At 44.7% G+C, this 26,287-nt stretch overlaps 1 protein-coding gene across 1 annotated transcript in view; it reads left to right on the top strand.

Moving 5' to 3' along the window:
- The window catches only part of PARD6G (par-6 family cell polarity regulator gamma), a 155,330-nt gene extending 133,194 nt beyond the window's left edge, over positions 1-22,136 (top strand). Inside the window, exon 3 of the mRNA XM_075314673.1 lies at positions 19,988-22,136. Coding sequence (XP_075170788.1) covers positions 19,988-20,850 — 863 coding nt within the window. The 3' untranslated portion in view covers positions 20,851-22,136. The remainder of the gene's footprint in view (positions 1-19,987) is intronic.
- Positions 22,137-26,287: the final 4,151 nt, after the last annotated feature.

Below are 26,287 nucleotides of genomic sequence, written 5' to 3'. Positions count from 1 at the left end.
TCTTTGCTGTCCTCCTGTTTGCTTCATGTGAAGGATTCGTCCTGTCATCCACAGTGTTCCCAGGTGAATGTCTGAAAGCATAGTATGATAATGCACATGCGCTGACTTTTTACTTCCAGGTCACCAGTGCTCTTTAGCCTCTCCCGGGGCATGCGCAGTACAGTACCTTGGATTATGAGCAGAATTGGTTCCGGGAGTATTACTCTTATATCAAAGCAAATTTCCCATAGGAAATAATTGAAACGCAGACCATTTATTCCACAACCCAAAAATATTTACTGTATTTATACAAACTTATGACAGTAATACAAAATGTCCTGTATTCATATAAATTATTACAGTACACTAATACAAAATACTAAATTTGCAAAAGTGAAAAAGCTTTATTAAGGTAAATGGTGAGCGGCACAATCACAAGAGACACAGATGTCAAAAACTCCCTGTAGATAGAAAATTAATCACTTAGGAAACATATACTTGTTCGCCATATACACAGTATAGATGAAAAAAATGGTTTTATACATGGTATAAAGGGCAAACTTGCCAAAGAACACAGGCATACATGTATACAAGAGCAGATAGTGGGGCACGTGTAACAATAATCACCACGTGGACTTTATAATATATTAAATATAGAGACCATATCAGCCACAGAAGAAGCTCACAAGGAACAATGTCCAAAGAAATAAATATACCTGTTTAGAGACCGGGAGGCCTGGACCGGCGTTCACCCGACGGTCGTTTCGGCGGGAAATGCCTTCGTTAGGGGGAGTGGCGTGAGTGAGGGAAGTGCGCGGATAAAAAGAAGGCACCGTCCAATCAGATTGTGGGCGGTAGTGTGACACATGCGTTGCCATAACACCCAGGACGCCGTTCACCCACCGCGTCATGCGTCGCCCGACGTCACGGTCACGTGACAAGATGACAGACGTGACAGATTATTGAATAAGAGTATACTGCACTATTTAGCACTCTAAATACTTGTGTTCCTTTTTGAATTTATGATAGATTGTACTATTATACTTGTAATTAGTTTCCGATGTGACCATATACTAATAAACCAGCCATATATACGGGATGTCCCTTGACATGTTCCTTCTGGATGCATGCAGTACATATCTAATATTATCATGCCTTTGCAGGGCCACATTTTGTGTAGGCAGTTATGGCCATGTTATTAATTAATTCTTTATATATATAACAACTATTTGGATGTGCTATGTTCTGCATGCGTACAGTGCAGTATACTCTTATTCAATAATCTGTGCATATATAAATTTAGGATGGCCGCTCTGTTTGCTTTTGCACAATTCCCTTATACCGCAGCATTGGCACTAGCCTGCTTTAGCCTCCTGCATAGATGGTCCATTTGGGCGTGCACGCATGCGTGCCTCTCGCTCCGGGGCGTTCTCGCATCACTGTGTCTCTATGCCTCGCGCGATGTCCGCTCATGTGACTGCCATGTGACTGCCATGTGACTTGTCACGTGACCGTGACGTCGGGCGACGCATGACGCGGTGGGTGAACGGCGTCCTGGAGTGTTATGGCAACGCATGCGTCACACTACCGCCCACAATCTGATTGGACGGTGCCTTCTTTTTATCCGCGCACTTCCCTCACTCACACCACTCCCCCTGACGAAGGCATTTCCCGCCGAAACGGCCGTCGGGTGAACGCCGGTCCAGGCCTCCCGGTCTCTAAACAGGTACAGTTAGGTCCAGAAATATTTGGACAGTGACACAATTTTCGCGAGTTGGGCTCTGCATGCCACCACATTGGATTTGAAATGAAACCTCTACAACAGAATTCAAGTGCAGATTGTAACGTTTAATTTGAAGGTTTGAACAAAAATATCTGATAGAAATTGTAAAGAAATGTGTACAATTCCTACAAACACTCCACATTTTAAGAGGTCAAAAGTAATTGGACAAATAAACCAAACCCAAACAAAATATTTTTATTTTCAATATTTTGTTGCGAATCCTTTGGAGGCTGGAACCCATGGACATCACCAAACGCTGGGTTTCCTCCTTCTTAATGCTTTGCCAGGCCTTTACAGCCGCAGCCTTCAGGTCTTGCTTGTTTGTGGGTCTTTCCGTCTTAAGTCTGGATTTGAGCAAGTGAAATGCATGCTCAATTGGGTTAAGATCTGGTGATTGACTTGGCCATTGCAGAAGGTTCCACTTTTTTGCACTCATGAACTCCTGGGTAGCTTTGGCTGTATGCTTGGGGTCATTGTCCATCTGTACTATGAAGCGCCGTCCGATCAACTTTGCGGCATTTGGCTGAATCTGGGCTGAAAGTATATCCCGGTACACTTCAGAATTCATCCGGCTACTCTTGTCTGCTGTTATGTCATCAATAAACACAAGTGACCCAGTGCCATTGAAAGCCATGCATGCCCATGCCATCACGTTGCCTCCACCATGTTTTACAGAGGATGTGGTGTGCCTTGGATCATGTGCCGTTCCCTTTCTTCTCCAAACTTTTTTCTTCCCATCATTCTGGTACAGGTTGATCTTTGTCTCATCTGTCCATAGAATACTTTTCCAGAACTGAGCTGGCTTCATGAGGTGTTTTTCAGCAAATTTAACTCTGGCCTGTCTATTTTTGGAATTAATGAATGGTTTGCATCTAGATGTGAACCCTTTGTATTTACTTTCATGGAGTCTTCTCTTTACTGTTGACTTAGAGACAGATACACCTACTTCACTGAGAGTGTTCTGGACTTCAGTTGATGTTGTGAACGGGTTCTTCTTCACCAAAGAAAGTATGCGGCGATCATCCACCACTGTTGTCATCCGTGGACGCCCAGGCCTTTTTGAGTTCCCAAGCTCACCAGTCAATTCCTTTTTTCTCAGAATGTACCTGACTGTTGATTTTGCTACTCCAAGCATGTCTGCTATCTCTCTGATGGATTTTTTCTTTTTTTTCAGCCTTAGGATGTTCTGCTTCACCTCATTTGAGAGTTCCTTAGACCGCATGTTGTCTGGTCACAGCAACAGCTTCCAAATGCAAAACCACACACCTGTAATCAACCCCAGACCTTTTAACTACTTCATTGATTACAGGTTAACGAGGGAGACTCCTTCAGAGTTAATTGCAGCCCTTAGAGTCCCTTGTCCAATTACTTTTGGTTCCTTGAAAAAGAGGAGGCTATGCATTACAGAGCTATGGTTCCTAAACCCTTTCTCCGATTTGGATGTGAAAACTCTCATATTGCAGCTGGGAGTGTGCACTTTCAGCCCATATTATATATTATATGTTCAGAAATACAATTTTATATATATATATATATATATATATATATATAATATATTTCTGAACATGTTTTTGTAAACAGCTAAAATAACAACTTGTGTCACTGTCCAAATATTTCTGGACCTAACTGTATATTTATTTCTTTGGACATTGTTCCTTGTGAGCTTCTTCTGTGGCCGATATGGTCTCTATATTTAAAGGGAACCAACCATCAGGATTTTCGTGTATAAGCTGCAGCCAGTGCAGTGCTGGCACTATCATGCACAGTGTGTACATACTATTGGGGTGCAGCTCGGGTGTTTAGGCAGTGAAATTCATCTTTATAAAGTTTGAAATTTCGTGCACTTTTTGATTGACGTGTGCACCTCTCTGTTAATGTCCGGGCGGGTTATGCAGGAGTTCCCCGCCCCTCCACCAGCCTGTTCCTCCCTCTCCCCTGATGTCCGGGCGGGTTATGCACGTGTTCCCCGCCCCCCCCCACGCCGCCTGTTCCTCCCTCCCTCCCTCTGGCTGTATGTAAATATCTAATCTTCAGAAACATGGCGCCGGAGTGGGCCTCTGCGCATAGCGCTAATCTCCGGCGCCATGTTTCTGAAGCCCCCGCATTACACAACTTGGTGTCTGAGAGGGTGGCGCCACAGCGATGTCACACCGGCTGGTGTGTTGGCCCGGTGTCCTAGGGCGGCACGATACAGGAGCAGCAGGTAATCGCGTCCTGCGATCAGCTGTTCTGCAGTCCTGTTGTGATCGCGCTCGCTCCTGCGGTCACAACGGGATCTGAAGGAGCGAGGGCGCATGCGCCGCCCTCTAACACCAAGCTGTGTGATGCGGGCGTCAGAAACATGGCGCCGGAGATGAGCGCTGTGCGCAGAGGCCCACTCCGGCGCCATGTTTCTGAATATTAGATATTTACATACAGCCAGAGGAAGGGAGGGAGGAACAGGCAGCGCGGGGGGGCGGGGAACACGTGCATAACCCGCCCGGACATCAGGAGAGAGGGAGGAACAGGCTGGTGGGGGGGGCGGGGAACTCCTGCATAACCCGCCCGGACATTAACAGAGAGGTGCACACGTCAATCAAAAAGTGCACGAAATTTCAAACTTTATAAAGATGAATTTCACTGCCTAAACACCCGAACTGCCCCCTGATGGTATGTACACACTGTGCCTGATAGTGCCAGCACTGCACTGGCTGCAGCTTATACACGAAAATCCTGATGATTGGTTCCCTTTTAATATATCATAAAGTCCACGTGGTGATTATTGTTACACATGCCCCACTATCTGCTCTTGTATACATGTATGACTGTGTTCTTTGGCAAGTTTGCCCTTTATACCATGTATAAAACCATTTTCATCCATACTGTGTATATGGCGAACAAGTATATGTTTCCTAAGTGATTAATTTTCTATCTACAGGGAGTTTTTGACATCTGTGTCTCTTGTGATTGTGCCGCTCACCATTTACTTTAATAAAGCTTTCACTTTTGCAATTGGGCTTCTGGTCGTTTTTCTTCTTCTCTCTTTGGCTCATATTTACCACGACTTGCCCTAGTCCTTTCCAAACCTATACTCATTGATTTTCCTTATCATATTATGCATTTAATATCGCTAATATGGATTGGTTGAGAGCTGTTCTTAATACAAAATACTGTACAGTAAAAACCATATAAAGCAAATTAAATGTCACTTTAGCTTGCATCAGAATTGTTGGTGTGCGAGATACAGTATAAGCAATGTGCTGCACTGGTTAGCGGAAAGTACAATATTATATACACAAATGCAAATTAATATGCTATATGGTATATACTGTACAATGGTATACAGTACATATGTACAGAAAATTACCTCCACAGCGGGTTTGGTATACAGTACATATGTACAAAAAATTACCTCCACAGCGGGTTAGAGCGTGGTGAAAGGACAGAACCAAAAGTGTGCACAGTGATTATTGCTCTTATTGCAAAGCATTGCTCTTAAACCAAGTTGCAAATTTGTAAAAAGCTTTGCTTGTCATGCAAAACACTCTCAAACCAAGTTAGGCTATGTGCACATAGTGTGTTTTTCGTGGTGTTTTTTGGGTGCGTTTTTGCCTCAAAACTGCATGACTTTGCTTCCCCAGCAAAGTCTGAGTTTTCATTTTTGCTGTCCGCACACAACTTTTTTTTTTAAGCTGCGTTTGAGTTTAAAAAAAAAAATGGACATGTCAATTCTTTCCTGCGTTTTCCCCCCCATGCAATGCATTGGAAAAACACAGAAAAGCACAAAGATCAAAAACGCACCAAATCGCGGTAAAAACACATGCGTTTTTGTGCTTTTTTTTTTTTTTTTTTTTAGCGGCCAAAAACGCACAAACGCAGCGTAAAAAAAACCACAGCGTGTGCACATAGCCTAACTCTTAATCCAAGGTTCCACTCTATATTTTTCTTTTCCCTTATCTGGGCAGAGCAAAGTACGCCTGCTTTTTCTCCTACAGGGGTCTACAGAAGAAAAAAGTAGTTCTGGTGTACTGTTAAAACGCAGCTTTATTTAATTTTTATATTTATTTTTTTTGCGTAAAAATGCTCGGACTCTACACCAAAAAGAATACAAAAAAACACACCAAAACTTGGTGCCCACAACGAGTTTATAGAATATGTATGTATGTATGTATGTATGTATGTATGTATGTGACATAATTTTTTTTATTTTTTTTTTTTATATATTTGGCCATTAGTGCTGATATGATTGCATTCCCTGTTGACCTTGCAGACTGCTATACTGTATTTCTAATGGTGTATGAAACATTTTATGTTTGATATGCAAAACAGACCAAGTTTCCTCACGAGACCTTCATCTTTTTAATTGATTTGACCGGGTTTAGTTCTCCTAGATGATATTCTGTTTCTGCATGGTCATGTGTTTTGTTTTGTTTTTTTGTTTTGTTTTTTTTTTAATGTTGTGTTTAATGTGTCTGTTCATAAAACATGGTTATATTGGTAAAAAAAAAAACCAAGGCAAACCTCTATACATCCTCTTTCCCAGCACGTATACATCGCTCATTCCCTGTATTTAATGTGCTGGCATGCCTGTGTGGATTTGCTAATCCTTGCAGTGGTCTCTTTGTACTGGTGACATGACTGGACCTGACAGACGAGCTGATAAAATCTCTGCTAACAATGACATTCTACTCTGTTCTATTAACCTTTTGTAAACTGTTTTTCCCGCCTCTTGTCATGTGTTTTCTTCACTTTTTTTGTTTTCTTTTGCTAAGAACTTTACATTTAAGATAATTGTTCTCCTGGTCATGTCTATATTTACTTATCACTTGCCATAAATGTTGTGTGGGGTTTTTATTTTGCCTTTTTAAACGTAGCTGTTCTCTTGAATCTGTTCTTTTCCTTATGTCCCTGTGCTTCTCCATTCTGAAGATTTTGGCATGGTCTTTCCTCTACATGGGGCCCCAATACATCCAGAAATCTCCTGTAAAACACCTCCAGGTTGCGTAAAAACTGTGATGGGGGCAAGACCCCACAGCTCATCCAATCAAAGTTGTTGTGTACCGAGTAAAGTTTGTGGCAAGGCCCATAACTGACTCATCTATATATATAATTGCCTTATTCTGTCTGTCTGTCTCTGTCTTGCTCCAAAATTGTGTCCTTACCGCGACAAGCGTCTCATTGGCCGCTCGCCTCGGCTCCGCCCCCGAACGGATTGGCCGCTCGCCCAGGCTCCGCCCCCCCACGGATTGGCCTCTCTCCCCGGCCCCCTGCACGCATTGGCAACTCTGCCACGCCCCGCCCCCCTCACGCATTGCACGCTCGCTCTGGCCCCGCCCCCCGCACGCATTCCCTGAAACGACACGGAGCACAGACTCCCAGGTGAGTGCTGTACCCCCGGGAGCCCACATCAGCGTACGCCGCCAACCCAGCCGACACATACCCTCGCATTGCTGGGGTTGCCGCCGTACGCTGGTGTGGGCTCCCGTGCGAGCGGGGGGCGGGCTACACTGGTAACAATGGTACACCGAGTAATATTGTGTAGCATAGTTACCAGCGTACACCGGGTTCCAGGTGAGCGCATCAAGGTCCTGCAGCGGCGGAACACGAACACACACACGCACACATAAGAACAGAGACACACGCACGCACACATAAGAACAGAGACACACACACGCACACATAAGAACAGAGACACACACACGCGCGCGCACACACATAAGAACAGAGACACACACACGCACGCACACATAACAGACACACGCACGCACACAACAGACACACACACACACACACATAAGAACAGACGCACGCACACATAAGAACAGACACACGCACACGCATACAAGAACAGAGACACGCACGCACACATAACAGACACACACACGCACGCACACGAACAGACGCACGCACACACGCACGCACACATAACAGACACGCACGCACACATAAGAACAGACACACACGCACTCACACAACAGACACACACGCACACATAAGAACAGAGACACACGCACACATAAGAACAGACGCACGCACACACATAAGAACAGACGCACGCACACACGCACGCACACATAACAGACACGCACGCACACATAACAGACACGCACGCACACATAAGAACAGACACACACGCACGCACACACACACACACACACGCACACATAAGAACAGAGACACACACACACGCACACATAAGAACAGACGCACGCACGCACACATAAGAACAGACGCACGCACGCACACATAAGAACAGACACACACACATAAGAACAGAGAGACACACCCACACACATAAGAACAGAGACACACACAACATCCAGTGATATCGCTTGCTTCTCGGCGGCGATACTGTGCGTGCAGTGACCTTCCAGTACCTGCCGGAGGATCACATGGCCAGAAGCATGTGGTATCTCCGGATGTTGAGTGTGAGCGCGTATGTGCGATATCGTCAGTGTGTGTGTGTGTGTGTGTGTGTGTGTGTGTGTGTGTGTGTGGCACGTTTGGGAGTGCGCAGCATGGGGGATGGAGCACGATGGGGAGTGCGCAGTATGGGGGATGGAGCACGATGGGGAGTGCGCAGTATGGGGGATGGAGCACGATGGGGGGTGCGCAGTATGGGGGATGGAGCACGATGGGGGGTGCGCAGCATGGGGGATGGAGCACGATGGGGGGTGCGCAGCATGGGGGATGGAGCACGATGGGGGGTGCGCAGCATGGGGGATGGAGCACGATGGGGGGTGCGCAGCATGGGGGATGGAGCACGATGGGGGGTGCGCAGCATGGGGGATGGAGCACGATGGGGGGTGCGCAGCATGGGGGATGGAGCACGATGGGGGGTGCGCAGCATGGGGGATGGAGCACGATGGGGGGGGTGCACACACACACTGCACAACACCACACACACAGACAACGCCGCACACACAAATATACGCACATACCGCACAACACACACATTGCACAAAACATGCCTCCCCCCAAAACACACACCCCACAACCACACAAACCGCGCAACACACACACACACAACGCTACAGATACACAGCGCTCCACAAACAACGCAACACACAAACACCGCTCTCACCCCCCGCCACACCAACACCCAGAACATGTACAGCGCCCTACACAAACACTTGGTAACTACACACAACAATATATATATGTTAATGTATGATTTTTGTTTATATATATATATATATATATATATATATATATATATATATATATATATATATATATATATATATATATATATATATATATATATATATATATATATATATATATATATATATATATATATATATAAACAAAAATCATACATTAACTACACAATACGTAAATTCTAGAATACCCGATGCGTAGAATCGGGCCACCTTCTAGTTATTAATAATGTTATAGCGCCAATTTATTCCATGGCGCTTTACATGTCAAAAGAGGTATACAATACATAATAAAAACAAGTACAATAATCGTGAACACAAAGCACAATCTAGTAAAGGTGGCTGTAGGACCCTGAGGGCTCGGTCTATATAGGATGGGTGAGGATATAGTAGCTAAGGGTTGAGCGTTTTCGTGCAGCAGTATAGTGGAATGTGGATTACTGCAGGTTGTAGGCTTGTCAGTAGGTGTTCAGGTGTCCGCGGTAGAAGAGTGTCTAATATGTTGGGGTTAAGAGTTCCAGAGTATGGGAGAAGTACGGGAGAAATCTTGTCTGCAATTATGGAAAGTAGAGATAAGTGGGGAAGAGGGAAGAGCTTGAGGATCCGAAGTTGCGTGCAGGTAAGTACCGGGAGGCTAGGTAACGGCTGTATGGAGGAGACAGGTTGTGAATGGCTTTGTATGTCACGGTTAAGTTTAACTGTAGTAGTTGGACAATGGGAAGCCAGTGAAGAGTTTGGCGGAGAGGCCAGGCCAAGGAATAGCGGGGTAACAAGTTGATGAGTTGGTCAGCAGAGTTTAGGATAGATTGGAAGCATGCCAGAAGAAAGGGCACGGAGCAGCAGATTGCAGTAGTTGAGGTGGGAGATGAGTGCCTAGACTAGTGTTTTGTAGTGTTTTTTTTTTGCAGATTCTTGGTTAAGAAATGTACGGATCTGTGAAATATTTTGAGTTTGTGGAAAGGGCTTGGATATGTGACTTCAAGGATAGAGCAGAATCAAAGGTTACCCTGAGACCGCAAGCTTGCTGGACTAGGGAGAGTGAGCAGCCATGGTCTTTAATGGATAGGTCTGTTTGGGGGAAGTAAGGGGGCGCAACGAAGTGAGATGGGGAAAGATGATGAATTCTGTATTGTCCATGTTAAGTTTTAGAAATCGAACAGAGGGAACGTATTAAATAGTGGACAGACATTGTGGTATTCTGGTAAGGAGGTGATAACTGGTCCAAAGAGGTAGATCTGTGTGTCATCAATATAGAAATGATACTGAAAGCCGTAGGACTTGATGAGCTCTCTCTCAGGCTGAAGGTGTAGATGGAGAAGAGCAGGGGTTCAAGAACTGAACTTGGGGGACACCGACCAATAGGGGGTGAATTGAGAAGGTGGTGTGTGAGCGGGAGATACTGAATGTCTGGTTTGTTAGAGTCACAGACTTAGAGCTCTTCATACCTAAGGCCCATTTCAGATGTCCATGTTTTAGGTACGTGTGACATCCGTTTTTAACACGAATGCCACACAAACCCATGTTGTTCTCTGCAGTTACACGGCCGTGTTTTCACACTGACCATGTGGCCCTGCACGCACACATGGAAACGTCCGGGTTTTTCCTCCGGCAGCACGGGTGTGCACGGATCACACACACTCATGTAATCCGTGTGACACGTACTGGAGAAAACATGAGTCTTTTACACACTAGAAGTCCCAGAAAATTCGAGCTCCATATAGTTCCAATGGTAGGAATGTTAAATTACCCCTCTCTGGGACTTCTATATTAAATAAAAAGATTTTCTATATTTACCTGTATCCAGCGGTGCTGTCTCCGGTTTCTGACCGCCGCTCATTATACTCATTGATTTTTCACTGCACTGAAGACCTTTGAAGCCGTGTGTGTGTGTGTGTGTGTGTGTGTGTGTGTGTGTGTGTGTGTGTGTGTGTGTTTTCGCGGGAACTCAGAGTTCCCAATGAATTCTGAACCCGTGAAGTCAGTCCTGACACCCACTGTAGCTCGGGGAGGGGGGTTGTCATTAGAGTTCATTAGGAACTCTAAAGACCACCTGGACGTCACTGCTTGCTGAAAACTCGCCTGTACCCGCGATGCTGTCATCGGCGATGCTGTACCCAACGCTGTCCGCTCAATGCTCCGACTTCCAGCTCTTGACTGCAGTGAATAATCAATGAATATAATGAGCGGATGTCAGAAGCAGGAGGCAGCAGAACCAAAGAAAATAGCACAGGATACAGGTGAATATAGAAAATATTTTTATTTCAAAGAACCTCCAGTACCTGTCACACACATGCAAACACAGATGTCACACGCGTGACACACATATGACCATAACCATGCGTGTGGCTTGCACCTGATTAAACACAGACGTCTGAAACCGGCCTAAGAGATGAAAGAATCTGTAATAAGAGGGAATGGTCCACTATGTTGAAGGCAGAGGACAGGTCCAGAAGGAGAAAAGAGTAGTGTCACTTGGCTTTGGCCGTCAGTAGGTCATTCGTGACTTAAGGGCAGTTTTGGGTGAAACGGCTTGAAGCCAGGATGTAACCGGTCAAAGAGGGAGCAAGAGCGGTGGGAGGAAAATTAAATATGGACATGCTGTTCCAGTAGTTCTGAGGCGTAGGGGAGAAGTGATATGGGATGAAAGCTAGACACAGGGGATGGGTCAATGGAGGGATTTTTGAAGATTGGTTAGACCAAGGCATTTTTAGTGCGTGAGGGAAAGACCAGTTAATGATAGGTTGACAAGCTGGTTATGAAGACTGTTGGGAGGTGGGGGATGAGGTGGGACGGGAGCTTGTCAAGTGTACAGATGGTGAGGAGTGATCTATTATGGCAGAAAAGCTGGTTTTGGAAGAAGAGGGCTGAGTGGCTGAGAAGAGGCTGTGGGGGAAGTAGGGCAAAACTTTTTCTGATGTTGGCAATCTTTTGCTTGAAGAATGAGGAATAGTCTTGAACTAATGAGGAGAGGGAGGAGGTGCTGGCGGACAGAGGAGAAAATTGAAAGTTGAATAGCTGTTTAGGGTTGTGAGACAGGGAGGATATGCCAGAGGAGGAGTAGGTTTGTTTTGCAGCAGTGAGTGTGGAAATGATATTGAGGGACAATTTGTATACGATGAAGTGTTCGTTGGAATGAGAACGCTTCCATCTCTGCTCAGCAACCCTGGAAGCACATCTCCGATTTTTAGTCTGGCTGGTGTGCCATGGTTGCCTGTTTGTGTGAGTTTTGGTATGCGTGAGGGGGGTGGCCGATTCAAAACCTGCAGCAATTGTGGTATATAAAGTGGCAGCAGCGTTTGCATTGTCTAAGGCAGTGTTTCTCAACTCCAGTCCTCAAGACCCACCAACAGATCATGTTTTCAGGTATTCCTCAATCAGGTTTTCAGGCTTTCATTAATATTGCACAGGTGATGGAATTATTCCTTGTCTAATATTGAGGAAAACCTGAAAACATGATCTGTTGGTGGGTCTTGAGGACTGGAGTTGAGAAACACTGGTCTAACGAATGTATGTCAGCAAGAAGAAGGAAGTCTGAGTGTAAATTCAAGTGTTTTGTGATTTCTGCGGGGATGTGGAAGTGGGGTGGAGACTGTCCACTTGGAAAGGAGAGGGAACATAATGCAAGTAGGTTGTGGTCAGACTTTGTTGGATAGCTAACCTCTAACTCTATCCTCTCAGAGGCAGCAGGTGAAGATTAGGTTCAGTGTGTTTGGCCATCTTTGTGTGTGGCTGCAGAGGATAATTGAGTGAGGCCACAGGAGGAAGAAAGTAATAGACGCGTTGAGACAGCTGAGTGGGAAATGTCAATGGGGATGTTGAAGTTACACATGATAGTGGGAATGGTCAGAGGTGGTGGCTGGACCTGAGGGGGGTTGTATATGGTAGCCAGTTGGAGGGGGAGTAGATGCAGACAGAGTGCACTTAAAAAGGGAGGGTAATGGAGGGTGGCAGTAACATTGGAGTGAAGGCGCAGTTATCTGACAAGAGAAAACTAACTCCTCCACTTTTCTTGCTGCTGGGGTAGGGTATGTGAAAAATATGTAATCCACCATAAAGTGCAGCTGCAGAGGTGGTGTCTGAGGGGGGTGAGAGGTTTTTGGTGATGCCGAGGAAGGAAAGTTTGTTAGTGAAGAAAAGGTAGAGGGACTGAGGAGTTTTGGGGCTGAGTGATGGGTTTACGGTTAGAAAGGTTGCAGAAATTAAAGGTAGATCATGGATGAGAGGAAGACGTGACTGTTGATGTGAGGAGGGACAGGATTTGGATAGTTATCACCAGCAATGGTGAGGAGCAAACAGTGTTAGTAAGTGGGAGTAGGAGAGGGCATGAGGTGACATGGATGGGCAGGATGGAGGTAGAGATGACCAGTTTATTACTTGGCGTAGGGATTGAAGGGGGGGTTGGTAGGAAGCAAAGAACTATAGGCATTATATTGGAAAGAAACAGAAACTTTGTTTACAGCGACAATATCCAGTTACCTTCAGTTCCCTTTTGGCTTAATTCTGGTCTAATTCATTGTAGTACACTTAATACACGTAATATATATTTATACCATGTTAGCCAGTGATTAGAATTATTTTTTTTTATATACAGTGCCTTGCGAAAGTATTCGGCCCCGTTGAATTTTTCAACCTTTTCCCACATTTCAGGCTTCAAATATAAAGATAAAAATTGTAATGTTATGATCAACAAGAATCAACAAGTGGGACACAGTTGTGAAGTTGAAAGAAATTTATTGCTTATTTTAAACTTTAAAAAAAAAAATTGAAAAGTGAGGCGTGCAATATTATTCGTCCCCTTAAGTTAATACTTTGTAGCGCCACCTTTTGCTGAGATTACAGCTGCAAGTCGCTTGGAGTATGTGTCTATCAGTTTTGCACATAAGAGACTGAAATTCTTGCCCATTCTTCCTTTGCAAATAGCACGATCATAGTGAGGTTGGATGGAGAACAGCAGTTTTCAGCTCTTTCCACAGATTCTCGATTGGATTCATGTCTGGACTTTGACTTGGCCATTCTAACACCTGGATATGTTTGTGATTCATTCCACTGTAGATTTTACTTTGTTTGGGATCATTGTCTTGTTGGAAGACAATTCTCCGTCCCAGTCTCAGGTCATTTGCAGATTCCAACAAGTTTTCTTTAAGAATGGTCCTATATTTGGCTCCCTCAATCTTCCCATCAATTTTAACCATCTTCCCTGTTGCTACTGAAAAAAAGCATGCCCAAACCATGATGCTGCCACCACCATGTTTGACAGTGGGATGGTGTGATCAGGTTGATGAGCTGTTGCTTTTACACCAAACATATCTTTGGCATTGTGCACAAATAGTTCGATTTTGGTTTTATGTGACCAGAGCACCTTCTTCCACATGTTTGGTGTGTCTCCCAGGTGGCTTGTGGCAAACTTTAAACAACACTTTTTATGGATATCTTTTGAGAAATGGCTTTCTTCTTGCCACTCTTCCATAAAAGCGAGATTTGTGCAGTGTACGACTGATTGTTCTCCTATGGACAGACTCTCCCACCTCCGCTTTATATCTCTGCAGTTCATCCAGAGTGATCATGGGCCTCTTGGCTGCATCTCTCATCAGTCTTCTCCTTGTTTGAGATGAAAGTTTGGATGGACAGCCGGGTCTTGGTAGATTTGCAGTGGTATGATAGTCCTTCCATTTCGATATAATCGCTTGAACAGTGCTCCTTGGGATGTTTCAAGTTTTGGAAATCGTTTTATAACCAAATGCGCCTTTAAACTTCTCCACAACAGTATCACGGTCCTGCCTGTTGTGTTCCTTGGTCTTCATGATGCTCTCTGTGCTTTAGGCTATGTGCGCACTGGGAAATGGAATTTTCTTGAGAAAATTCCGCATGCTCTCAAAGATTACCGCACCCGCGGTAAAAAACCGCGGGAAACCGCACCCGAAAACCGCATGCGGTTTGCTGCAGTTTTACCGCGGTATTGTTCGCGGTATTGCCGCGGTTTTGCCGCGTGCGGGTTGGGATGTGCTTTATTGCATTCAATGCAATAAAGCACATTGAAAAAAAAAAAAAGTCATTTAATTCTGAGATAGTAGATAGACAGAAGAATAGATAGACAGAGGACAGATCGCTGCATTTCCCACGGTCGGCAGTGAGTTCACATTACCGGCCGTGGGAAATGACCGGTAATTACCTCTGCTGTCTGCTGCATTCATTCAGCGCTGTGTCTGTGACAGTCGCGGCTGGATGTAAGCAGCGCAGGACCTGTGGATTACGCCGGAGCTTTGGTGCGGGAGGGGTTAATAAAATGGTGAACGAGGCTTGTTTGTTTTATTTAAAATAAAGGATTTTTCGGTGTCTGTGTTTTATTCACTTTACTTACGGGTTGATCATGTCAGCTGTCACACAGACGCTGCCATGATCAAGCCTGGAGTTAATGGCGGTGATCCACCACCATTAACCCCTTGTATTACCTTGCTGCCACTGCTACACGGCGGTAGGAAGAGCCGAGGACACGCCGGTGCTGCCGCATAATGCATGCGACAGTGCCGGGGCAGCTGCGGCTGATATTCTCGGCTGCGGGAGGGGGAGTGAGGCGGGGGACATTAACCCTGCCCCTCTCCCTCCCCAGCCTGAGAATACCGGGCCGCCGCTGTGTGCTTACCTCGGCTGGAAGGTAAATATGCAGCGGAGCCCACGTTCTTTGTTTTCTATATTTCCGTTTTCTTTCTATGTGTGTTCTATGTGTCTGTGTCTGTGTTCTAGGTCTGTGATGTCTATCTGTGTCTGTGATGTGTTTGTGTTCACTCTCTGCACGGCTTCCTCTTCCTGTAATGACATCACTTCCCTGCAAAACCGCAGACAGGCGATGTACATTACCGCAGGTGAACCGCGAAATACTGCAGGGAATAACGCAGGAAAACGCAGTGAACCGCACAGAAATTGCTGCCTGCGTTATTCCCTGCGGGATTTCATGATTAACATTGGAGTCAATGGAGTGAAATCCCACAGCGATGTGCGGAAAAGAAGTGACATGCACTTGTTTTTGCTGCAGGATTCCCGCAGCAAAACATGCAGCTGTCAAATTCCGCCTAGTGCGCACAGGATTTTTTTTCTCCCTAGGATTTGCTGGTGATTCACTGCAGAGATGTTATGAACATTTTCTGCAGCGAAACATGCAGCAAATCCGCGGAAAATCCGCGGCAAAATCCGGTAAGTGCGCACATAGCCTTAAACACAACAGTGAGACTATCGCAGAGCAGGTGCATTTATATGGAGACTTGATTGCACACAGGTGGATTACATTTATCATCATCAGTCATTTAGGTCAACATTGGATCATTCAGAGATCCTCAATGAACTTCTGGAGTGAGTTTGCTGCACTGAAAGTAAAGGGGACTAATAATATTGCACGCCCCACATTTCAGTTTTATTTATTTTTTTTTAAAAGTTTAAAATAAGCAATAACTTTCGTTCAACTTCTCAATTGTGTCCCACTTGTTGATTCTTCACCATAACATTAAATTTTTTATCTTTTTTGTTTGAAGCCTAAATGCAAGGGAGCTGGATACTTTTGCAAGGCACTGTGTATATGTATATGTGGGTGTATATAATCTAGATACTATATAAGCTGCGAGTCCTCAGTGCTTGATACCTTTTTAATGGCTAACTGAAAAGACGGTAATAGCAAGCTTTCAAGACTACTTAGTTTGCAGTACTACTGTCATGCAGACTAGTGCACCCAATCATATACTAAAGGTGGCTTTACACACTGCAACATCGCAAACGACATCGCTGTAACGTCACCGGTTTTGTGACGTAATAGCGACCTCCCCAGCGACATTGCAGTGTGTGAAACACATCAGCGACCTGGCCCCTGCTGTGAAGTTGCTGATCGCTACAAATCGTTCAGGACCATTCTTTGGTCCTTTGTTTCCCGCTGTGCAGCAAAGTCTCAGTGTGTAAAGGGGACTTAAAACACTGGAAACGAGTGATGTGTCACAATATCTGTCAATTACTATTCTGTCAGTCGGTTTTTCTCTCTCTGTCGGTCCGTCACTATCTCTGTCCCTCTCTCACAGTCTGTCGGTCATTTTCCCCTCCTCTCTCATACTCACCGATCCCCGGCGCGGCACTGCACGGCATTCACACTGCTGCGGCGGCTTTTACTATTTTGAAAAAGCCGGCCGCTCATTAAACAATTTCGTATTCTCTACTTTCCCCGCCCACAGGCGCCTATGATTGGTTGCAGTGAGACACGCCCCCACGTTGAGTGACAGGTGTCTCACTGCACCCAATCACAGCAGCCGGTGGGCGTGTCTATACTGTGCAGTGAAATAAATAATTAAATAATTAAAAAAAACCGGCGTGCGCCCCCCCCCTTCCAATTTTAATACCAGCCAGATAAAGCCATACGGCTGAAGGCTGGTATTCTCAGGATGGGGAGCGCCACGTTATGGAGAGCCCCCCAGCCTAACAATATCAGTCAGCAGCCGCCCAGAATGGCCGCATACATTTATATGCGGCTCTTCCCGATTTGCCCTGGTGCGTTGGCAAATCGGGGTAATAAGGAGTTATTGGCAGCCCATAGCTGCCAATAAGTCCTAGATTAATCATGTCAGGCGTCTCCCCGAGATACCTTCCATGATTAATCTGTACATTACAGTAAATAAACACACACAACTGAAAAAATCATTTATTAGAAATAAACAGAAACAAATTCCCTCATCACAAATTTAATCAGCCCCAAAAAGCCCTCCTTGTCCGGCGTAATCCACGGACCTCCAGCGTCGCTTCCAGCTCAGCTGCATGGAGGTGACAGGAGCAGCAGAAGACACCGCCGCTCCTGTCACCTCCACGCAGCTAATGAAGACAGCCGCGCGATCAGCTGAGCTGTCACTGAGGTTACCCGCTGTCACTGGATCCAGCGGTGGATGCAGCGGTGGCCGCGGGTAACCTCAGTGACAGCTCAGCTGATCGCGCTACTCACCGCCGCTCCAGTCAGCTCCGCAGCAACTGAGGTGAGTAGCGCGATCAGCTGAGCTGTCACTGAGGTTACCCGCGGCCACCGCTGCATCCACCGCTGGATCCAGTGACAGCGGGTAACCTCAGTGACAGCTCAGCTGATCGCGCGGCTGTCTTCATTAGCTGCGTGGAGGTGACAGGAGCGGCGGTGTCTTCTGCTGCTCCTGTCACCTCCATGCAGCTGAGCTGGAAGCGACGCTGGAGGTCCGTGGATTACGCCGGACAAGGAGGGCTTTTTGGGGCTGATTAAATTTGTGATGAGGGAATTTGTTTCTGTTTTTTATTTCTAATAAAGGATTTTTCGGGTGTGTGTGTTTACTGTAATTTACAGATTAATCATGGAAGGTATCTCTGGGAGATGCCTGACATGATTAATCTAGGACTTATTGGCAGCTACGGGCTGCCAATAACTCCTTATTACCCTGATTTGCCAATGCACCAGGGTAAATCTGGAAGAGCCGGGTACAGTCCCAGAACTGTCGCATATAATGTATGCGGCAATTCTGGGCGGCTGCTGACTGATATTGTTAGGCTGGGGGGCTCCACATAACGTGGCGCTCCCCATCCTGAGAATACCAGCCTTCAGCCGTATGGCTTTATCTGGCTGGTATTAAATTTGGGGGGGAACCCCACGCCGTTTTTTAATTTATTTATTTCTATACTCCATAGTGACACGCCCACCGGCTGCTGTGATTGGGTACAGTGAGACACCTGTCACTCAGCGTGGGGGCATGTCTCACTGCAACCAATCGTAGGCGCCTGTGGGCGGGGAAAGTAGGGAATACGAGTTTGTTTAATAAGCGGCCGGCTTTTTCAAAATAGTAAAAGCCGCCGCAGCAGTGTGAATGCCGTGCAGCGCAGCGCCGGGGATCGGTGAGTATGCGAGAGGAGGGGAAAATGACCGACAGACTGTGAGAGAGGGACAGAGATAGTGACGGACCGACAGAGAGAGAATAGAGGCCGAGAGGGAGAGACCGACTGACAGAGAATAGTGATTGACAGATATTGTGACACATCACTCGTTTCCAGTGTTTGACTAGCTAGGTCGTTCTGCAGGTTCGGATCGCTGTTGCGTCGTTGGCCAGGTTTGCCTGTTTGACAGCTCACCAGAGACTTTGTAGCGATCCCGGCCAGGTTGGGATCGCTGGTGGGATCGCTGGTGGGATCGCTGGTGGGATCGCTGAAAGTCTGTGTGTAAAGGGGCCTTAAGAGATGCATTCAGGTGGGAAACAGAGGCAGGGGCTTATACTAATCTTTATCAGTTGATCAAAGCTGAGCCCAGACATGGGATAGCATAGGCAAAGTAAACTAACGGTCCTAAAGAAAAGCGGGGATGGGTTTGTGGAGTGGTCAGTTACAAGCTTACCTGATGGATACAAGCCGTAGAGGCAAGGGATGTCAGTTGTTGGAAAGTTGAGTAGTAGTTAAAGCATACCTGTTGGAAGAGTAGATAAAATAGACATGATGATTAAATGATTATTAGAGAGCGGTGATGAAAGATGACCAAGTGCATCATATTAAATTCTGGACTAATTTGTTGCAGTACACCTAATGATGCTCAGCAGTCACACTTAAGCGAGGATCTCATCGCCTGTATGGACTGACCGGTGGGTCTCCTGCAGGAGCGTGTCAGCTGCATAGAAATTAATGAAGTTGACGCTCTCTTGTCAAGACAGCCAGCGGCTGGTCTGGGCTATGTGATCCTCACCTGAATAAAGTATCTAATGGTTTCTAAACAAGTTACTTGCAATGGGTTAATGCAGTTATTTATGCACTTAAAATGGAGAAAACCAGCGTGGTTAGCCTACACAAACAAAAGAATAACCTGTATATACGTTACCTGCATGCAATCAATTACTAGATGATGTGTCTAGTAACAGTGAAGGGTAAGTGGGTGAGAATTGAAAAATGGTGCACTTATCACACTTTTATTGTATTTAGAAAGAATAGTAGGTTTACAGTATCCTGGTGAATACCCTCCTAATTCTATTCTATCTTGAGCTCATAGCAGTAAGAGTAGATCAATATTCTGTATTACAAAAGTGTTTTAATTTATCCTAATGCTTTGTCCCATCTTTTGCAGAAGAAGTTGACTACAACACCTTTGGGTCTGCAACATTGAACAGAAAGAAGAAAAATGCTTTGGTGGCGTTACGGAATGACAGTCTTCGCCATAAGAAACCACATATCAACATTAGCATGCCTCATGACTTTAGACCAGTCTCCTCCATCATTGATGTGGACATCCTTCCTGAGACACATAGACGTGTGAGATTGTACAGGCATGGGTGCGAAAAACCTCTGGGATTCTATATTCGTGATGGAACTAGTGTCAGAGTTACCCCTCATGGCTTGGAGAAAGTCCCAGGGATCTTCATTTCTCGGATGGTTCCAGGTGGATTGGCAGAGAGCACCGGCCTGCTAGCTGTGAATGATGAGGTTCTAGAAGTCAATGGCATTGAGGTAGCTGGAAAGACTCTTGACCAAGTGACAGATATGATGATTGCCAACAGTCACAATCTAATTATTACTGTTAAACCTGCAAACCAAAGAAACAATGTAATCCGGAGCAGCCGGATGTCTGGCAGCTCTGGGCAATCAACAGACAGCACAGCTAGCCACCACAGCTTACCATCTGCTCACCTATTACAGAATTTTAACCCTGATGACATGGAGAGTGACGATGATGCTGACATAGTCATTGAAGGTAGCATTGAGCCACGCAACATTCCCAAATCTCACAGCCTACCTTCTGGCAGCCTTTCTCGAATCAATGGCAGCAGTCTTAGCCACAGATTGGAAAGAGACTTGGCTCTTAACCATTCAGGCCGGGAGAGTAATGGAAGCATCCACAAAATTCTGAGCAGCTTAAAGGCTGACCCAAGGAATAGTTTAGTGATACCCAAGGGTGGTGTCGAGGAAGATGGCACTGTGATTACACTTTAGACATTGAGTGGTATCATAGTCTGTCAATGTGTTTATTGGCAGAAGGGTACACGTCTTAAAGGAGAGCTGTTTGGAGCTGACTTTGCCTGATGTGGAGCAGTTCAATGGTACATTATTTCCTAGGTATATTTTTGAGTTCCATGCTAATATTGGAAAGTGATTTGCCTGGATGATTATTTGTGCCTGTGTGAAGCCACCTTTTGTCAGCCTCCGCTTCTTCACGGGGTACATTTCTGTGGTACGTTCTTCGTGGTGGTCTGTAACTTTCCTGTTTGTTACAGAACATAAAGTCTAATTTTTGTTGCTAACAGTACTTTGTTTTTCAGTATAAGACCGGGATCAGCAACCTTCCACACTCCAGCTATTGTGACACTACAATTCCCAGCACTGCCTGACAACCACAGGCTGGTAAGTCAGCTGTCGGGACATGTTGGGAGAAGTAGTTTCACAGCAGCCAGCCAAAGATTTCTGATCCCTGGTCCGGGATGGCTTCGATCAGGACTGTAACTGCAAATTGCATCCTGATTACTTAGCCCAACAGCGCCACTTGCTGGTCAACCGTGGTAGACTCTCAGAAACGGAAATCATGTTTGAGCTACAATACAGAAAACTGGCTCCGTGCACCACACCTGTTCATGCCTTTTTTCCTTTCTGTGAATATTGTGGTCTGCGAATCATGTTGTGCTGCCTACATCAGAACTTGTCTAAGTAGTGTTAACACCATTCCTGAAATGACGGATCGATTATTGTGCTTCCACTATTTTACTATGTGTTTTCATATACAATAAATATAAATGCCATATTGTGACACTATGGAATGAAAAAAGCCAAAATATTTTTTCTGAAGCAAGGAGATTGAACTCAAGGATTCCCCGAAATGTAACTTTCAACCCTGTGACAATTTTTAATTAAATGATATTTCTCTCATTTTACAATAGAACTGAAAAGACAAGCGGCAACATTATCGTCATCTTTTTGGATGTTTTGTTCTGCATACAATTGCCATTGTCTGCTTGTTAGACTTAATATACCACTAAATATCAAAGAAAGGTCACTTTTATTTTTACACTGTCATTACAATAATCCGGAAAATTGCCTTTTAACAAAAACTATTCTGTGGGTAGAAAACAAGGATTATGCCATATGAAATCTATACAATACATTCTGGTTTGCTTTTTTTTTTGTTTTTAATTTAAGGCCTCAAACTGAAATGTATAAATGGATAGCTACCAGTGTTTTTATACATTTTGTATTTTAAAAGATGTAAAATAAAGCCAGAACGCTAACTTTTATTGGTCATGATTTGTTTATATGTATATAAATCTGCATGTGGTGTCTGTTTAAAATAAATGTTAATTACATAATTGTCGGGTTTCTTAAAAAAAAAAAAAAAAAAAAATTATAAAAAAGAAAGATGTTGCACTCTTACAAAGTCCTCTAGTTTAGGATGTATGAGATATTGTAAAAGGCTCAGCACACATTGTCTTGGTAAGGGTTGTACCTTTTATGGCCAGTTTCAGATGATTGCTACTCCGGAGCAGAACTGAAGGCTTCATCGAACCTTATGACTCTTTCGATCAGGGCCAGACTAGCGACATACATTATTATCCTTGTCATATTTGTGCTAGTCTAAAAGTGGCCTAAAGGGGATCAGTCATAAATTTCACAAATCGATCTTTCACCTGATCAGGATGGGGTACGTACATGCTGTATAATCATTAATCCAGTTATTAACAAGCATTTTGGGTTTCTGGTTCCAACTGGTACTGTCCATGTACTGTGTATTCTTTTTAAAGTCACTAGCTCACTATTCAGGATATTATTAATCTTCATCTGCCTGGTCTTACAGACCTTTCCAAGAACTAGCTGTATGGACTGAGCTGCTTTTCGTCCCCTACTTCATGGAGAACTTCTCTGGTACACAGTTAAAGGGAACCTGTCACCAGGTTTTCCCTTATGAGCTGCGGCCACCACCAGTGAGCCCTTATACACAGCATTCCAGAATACTGTATATAAGTGCTCAGGCTGCTCTGTAGAATGTAAAACCGCTTTATAATACTCCCCGGGCGGTCCCTGTCTGATGGGTGTCACTGTTCTGTCTGGCACCTCTTCAATCTCCCGAATGCTGCCCTCCTGCCCAGCCCCCGTGTGCAGGACTCGTCCTGCGTCACTCAAAGACCATGATTGTGCCCCTGCACATGCGCACTTTGATCTGCCATGTCTTTTGACCTATCCTCGCGCCTGCGCACTACAGTACTTTGCTAGGCAGATCAAAGTGCGCCTGTGCAGGAGCACAATGCAGGCCTCTCTGTGAATGACGCAGACTGGGCAGGAGGATGATGGCACAAGATGGAGGAGGTGGCCACAGCTCAAAGAAAAACCTGGTGACAGTTTCCCTTTTAAGCCTCCCTGATGCACAATTTTAGCTTTAAGGAAATATCTAGAGAAGGATGATCTGTTACCACCATGGGCCGGAGAGTGCATGGAGTTGAGCCCACCCTATTCCAGGCAAAAGGTGGTTGATCTCCCTCTAACAGCAGTAAGTGACGCTGTGACCTCACCCTCGCAGCACAATCAGGGAGGTGCTGATGTAGTTCACTGGCAAATGTGGGTCTGATAAAGATCCCCCATGCTTGCTGATACGTATATGAAGACCAGCCTGTGTCAGGTGTCTATAGGAAACCTGTAATTTTTTATTTTTTTTTAACTATAAACCGCAATACAGCAGTATTTAAAGGTGTACTGCAGCATGTAATATCGTAAGATGATTGCAGGTTCAAATCCCCAACCAGGATTGGAAAAAAAAAATACATTTGTTTAACCTACTCTCAATTCCCCCATTTACAAGGAATCTGGCAACAGGTTTTTGCTACTTCATCTGAGAGCAGTATGTTGTAGGCAGAGACCCTAAACCCAACTATGTAGGACGTAGGTTACTAGGTGCAGCGGTTCTGACAGTTTTTAGATTTAGCAATTCAGCAGAGCTGAGAAAGCTGTCCCTGCCCACACCAGGCTCTCTACATACAATGTCTATGGTAATCGCAGCAGGGAGCTTGCGGACTAGCTGACCTAATCAGGCAATGATTATCTCCTGAAGCTAAAACAAACCTAAGCAGCACACAGATTTTAGTCACTTATCTCTTATCACACTGTGTAATCTAAAGAAAGCATACTGTAGGGTTAATATAGCAAAACTTACTAACAGTCATATTAAACATTTCATGTTTATCGCCTCATCCATAAGTCATTAAACTCTGCAAAGAAAAAAACTAATCGTAACACCAGGACTGCAATTTTTTTGGCTGATGCAACACTACCACAAACTGCAATAAGGAGGGATTAAAACAGTTTCTACTGCTAATATGTATGTATGTATGTATGTGTTTGTATGTGTGTGTCGTCTCACACACAGCTGAATAAACCAAAAATGAAAACATTACGGGTCTCTGAACATGACACAAGCAAAACGTCTTATTTATTTTTGGATGGAAAACAAAAAAAAAAAAACGCCCAAAGTTTGGTATTACTGTGGGGGGAAAAAAATATGCATGAACAAACCAGATCTCCACATCAAACAAGGTAATTAACAGTAACATTAAAAATTTTAACTTTGTTTGAAGCCTGAAATGTGGGAAAAGGTTGAAAAATTCAAGGGAGCCGAATACTTTAGCAAGGCACTGTATTCCTTAAGGCCCCGTCACACACAACGAGATTGTGGTGGAGTCACAGTTTCTGTGACGTAGCAGCGATCTCGTTATGTGTGACACCTACCAGCGATCAGGCCCCTGCTGTGAGATCTCTAGTCATTGCAGAATGGTTCCAGACCATTTTCTTCAAAGGCGATGTCCTGCTGGGCAAGACACATCGCTGTGTTTGACACTGACAGGGTCCCAATGACCGCCGAGATTGTTATACAGGTCGCTACTGTATTGTTACTGCGTCGTTGGTAAGGTTGGTCATATATATATATATATATATATATATATATATATATATATATTAGTTAGGTCCAGAAATTTTCGCGAGTTGGGCTCTGCATGCCACCACATTGGATTTGAAATGAAATCTCTACAACAGAATTCAAGTGCAGATTGTAACGTTTAATTTGAAGGTTTGAACAAAAATATCTGATAGAAATTGTAGGAATTGTACACATTTCTTTACAAACTCTCCACATTTTAGGAGGTCAAAAGTAATTGGACAAATAAACCAAACAAAATATTTTTATTTTCAATATTTTGTTGCGAATCCTTTGGAGGCAATCACTGCCTTAAGTCTGGAACCCATGGACATCACCAAACGCTGGGTTTCCTCCTTCTTAATGCTTTGCCAGGCCTTTACAGCCGCAGCCTTCAGGTCTTGCTTGTTTGTGGGTCTTTCCGTCTTAAGTCTGGATTTGAGCAAGTGAAATGCATGCTCAATTGGGTTAAGATCTGGTGATTGACTTGGCCATTGCAGAATGTTCCACTTTTTTGCACTCATGAACTCCTGGGTAGCTTTGGCTGTATGCTTGGGGTCATTGTCCATCTGTACTATGAAGCGCCGTCCGATCAACTTTGCGGCATTTGGCTGAATCTGGGCTGAAAGTATATCCCGGTACACTTCAGAATTCATCCGGCTACTCTTGTCTGCTGTTATGTCATCAATAAATACAAGTGACCCAGTGCCATTGAAAGCCATGCATGCCCATGTTTTACAGAGGATGTGGTGTGCCTTGGATCATGTGCCGTTCCCTTTCTTCTCCAAACTTTTTTTCTTCCCATCATTCTGGTACAGGTTGATCTTTGTCTCATCTGTCCATAGAATACTTTTCCAGAACTGAGCTGGCTTCATGAGGTGTTTTTCAGCAAATTTAACTCTGGCCTGTCTATTTTTGGAATTGATGAATGGCTTGCATCTAGATGTGAACCTTTTGTATTTACTTTCATGGAGTCTTCTCTTTACTGTTGACTTAGAGACAGATACACCTACTTCACTGAGAGTGTTCTGGACTTCAGTTGATGTTGTGAACGGGTTCTTCTTCACCAAAGAAAGTATGCGGCGATCATCCACTACTGTTGTCATCCGTGGACGCCCAGGCCTTTTTGAGTTCCCAAGCTCACCAGTCAATTCCTTTTTTCTCAGAATGTACCCGACTGTTGATTTTGCTACTCCAAGCATGTCTGCTATCTCTCTGATGGATTTTTTCTTTTTTTTTTCAGCCTTAGGATGTTCTGCTTCACCTCAATTGAGAGTTCCTTAGACCGCATGTTGTCTGGTCACAGCAACAGCTTCCAAATGCAAAACCACACACCTGTAATCAACCCCAGACCTTTTAACTACTTCATTGATTACAGGTTAACGAGGGAGACGCCTTCAGAGTTAATTGCAGCCCTTAGAGTCCCTTGTCCAATTACTTTTGGTCCCTTGAAAAAGAGGTGGCTATGCATTACAGAGC

Source organism: Anomaloglossus baeobatrachus, chromosome 6, assembly GCF_048569485.1.
Source record: "Anomaloglossus baeobatrachus isolate aAnoBae1 chromosome 6, aAnoBae1.hap1, whole genome shotgun sequence".
Classification (NCBI taxonomy): domain Eukaryota; kingdom Metazoa; phylum Chordata; class Amphibia; order Anura; family Aromobatidae; genus Anomaloglossus; species Anomaloglossus baeobatrachus.
This window is presented reverse-complemented; position numbering and strand designations above follow the sequence as displayed.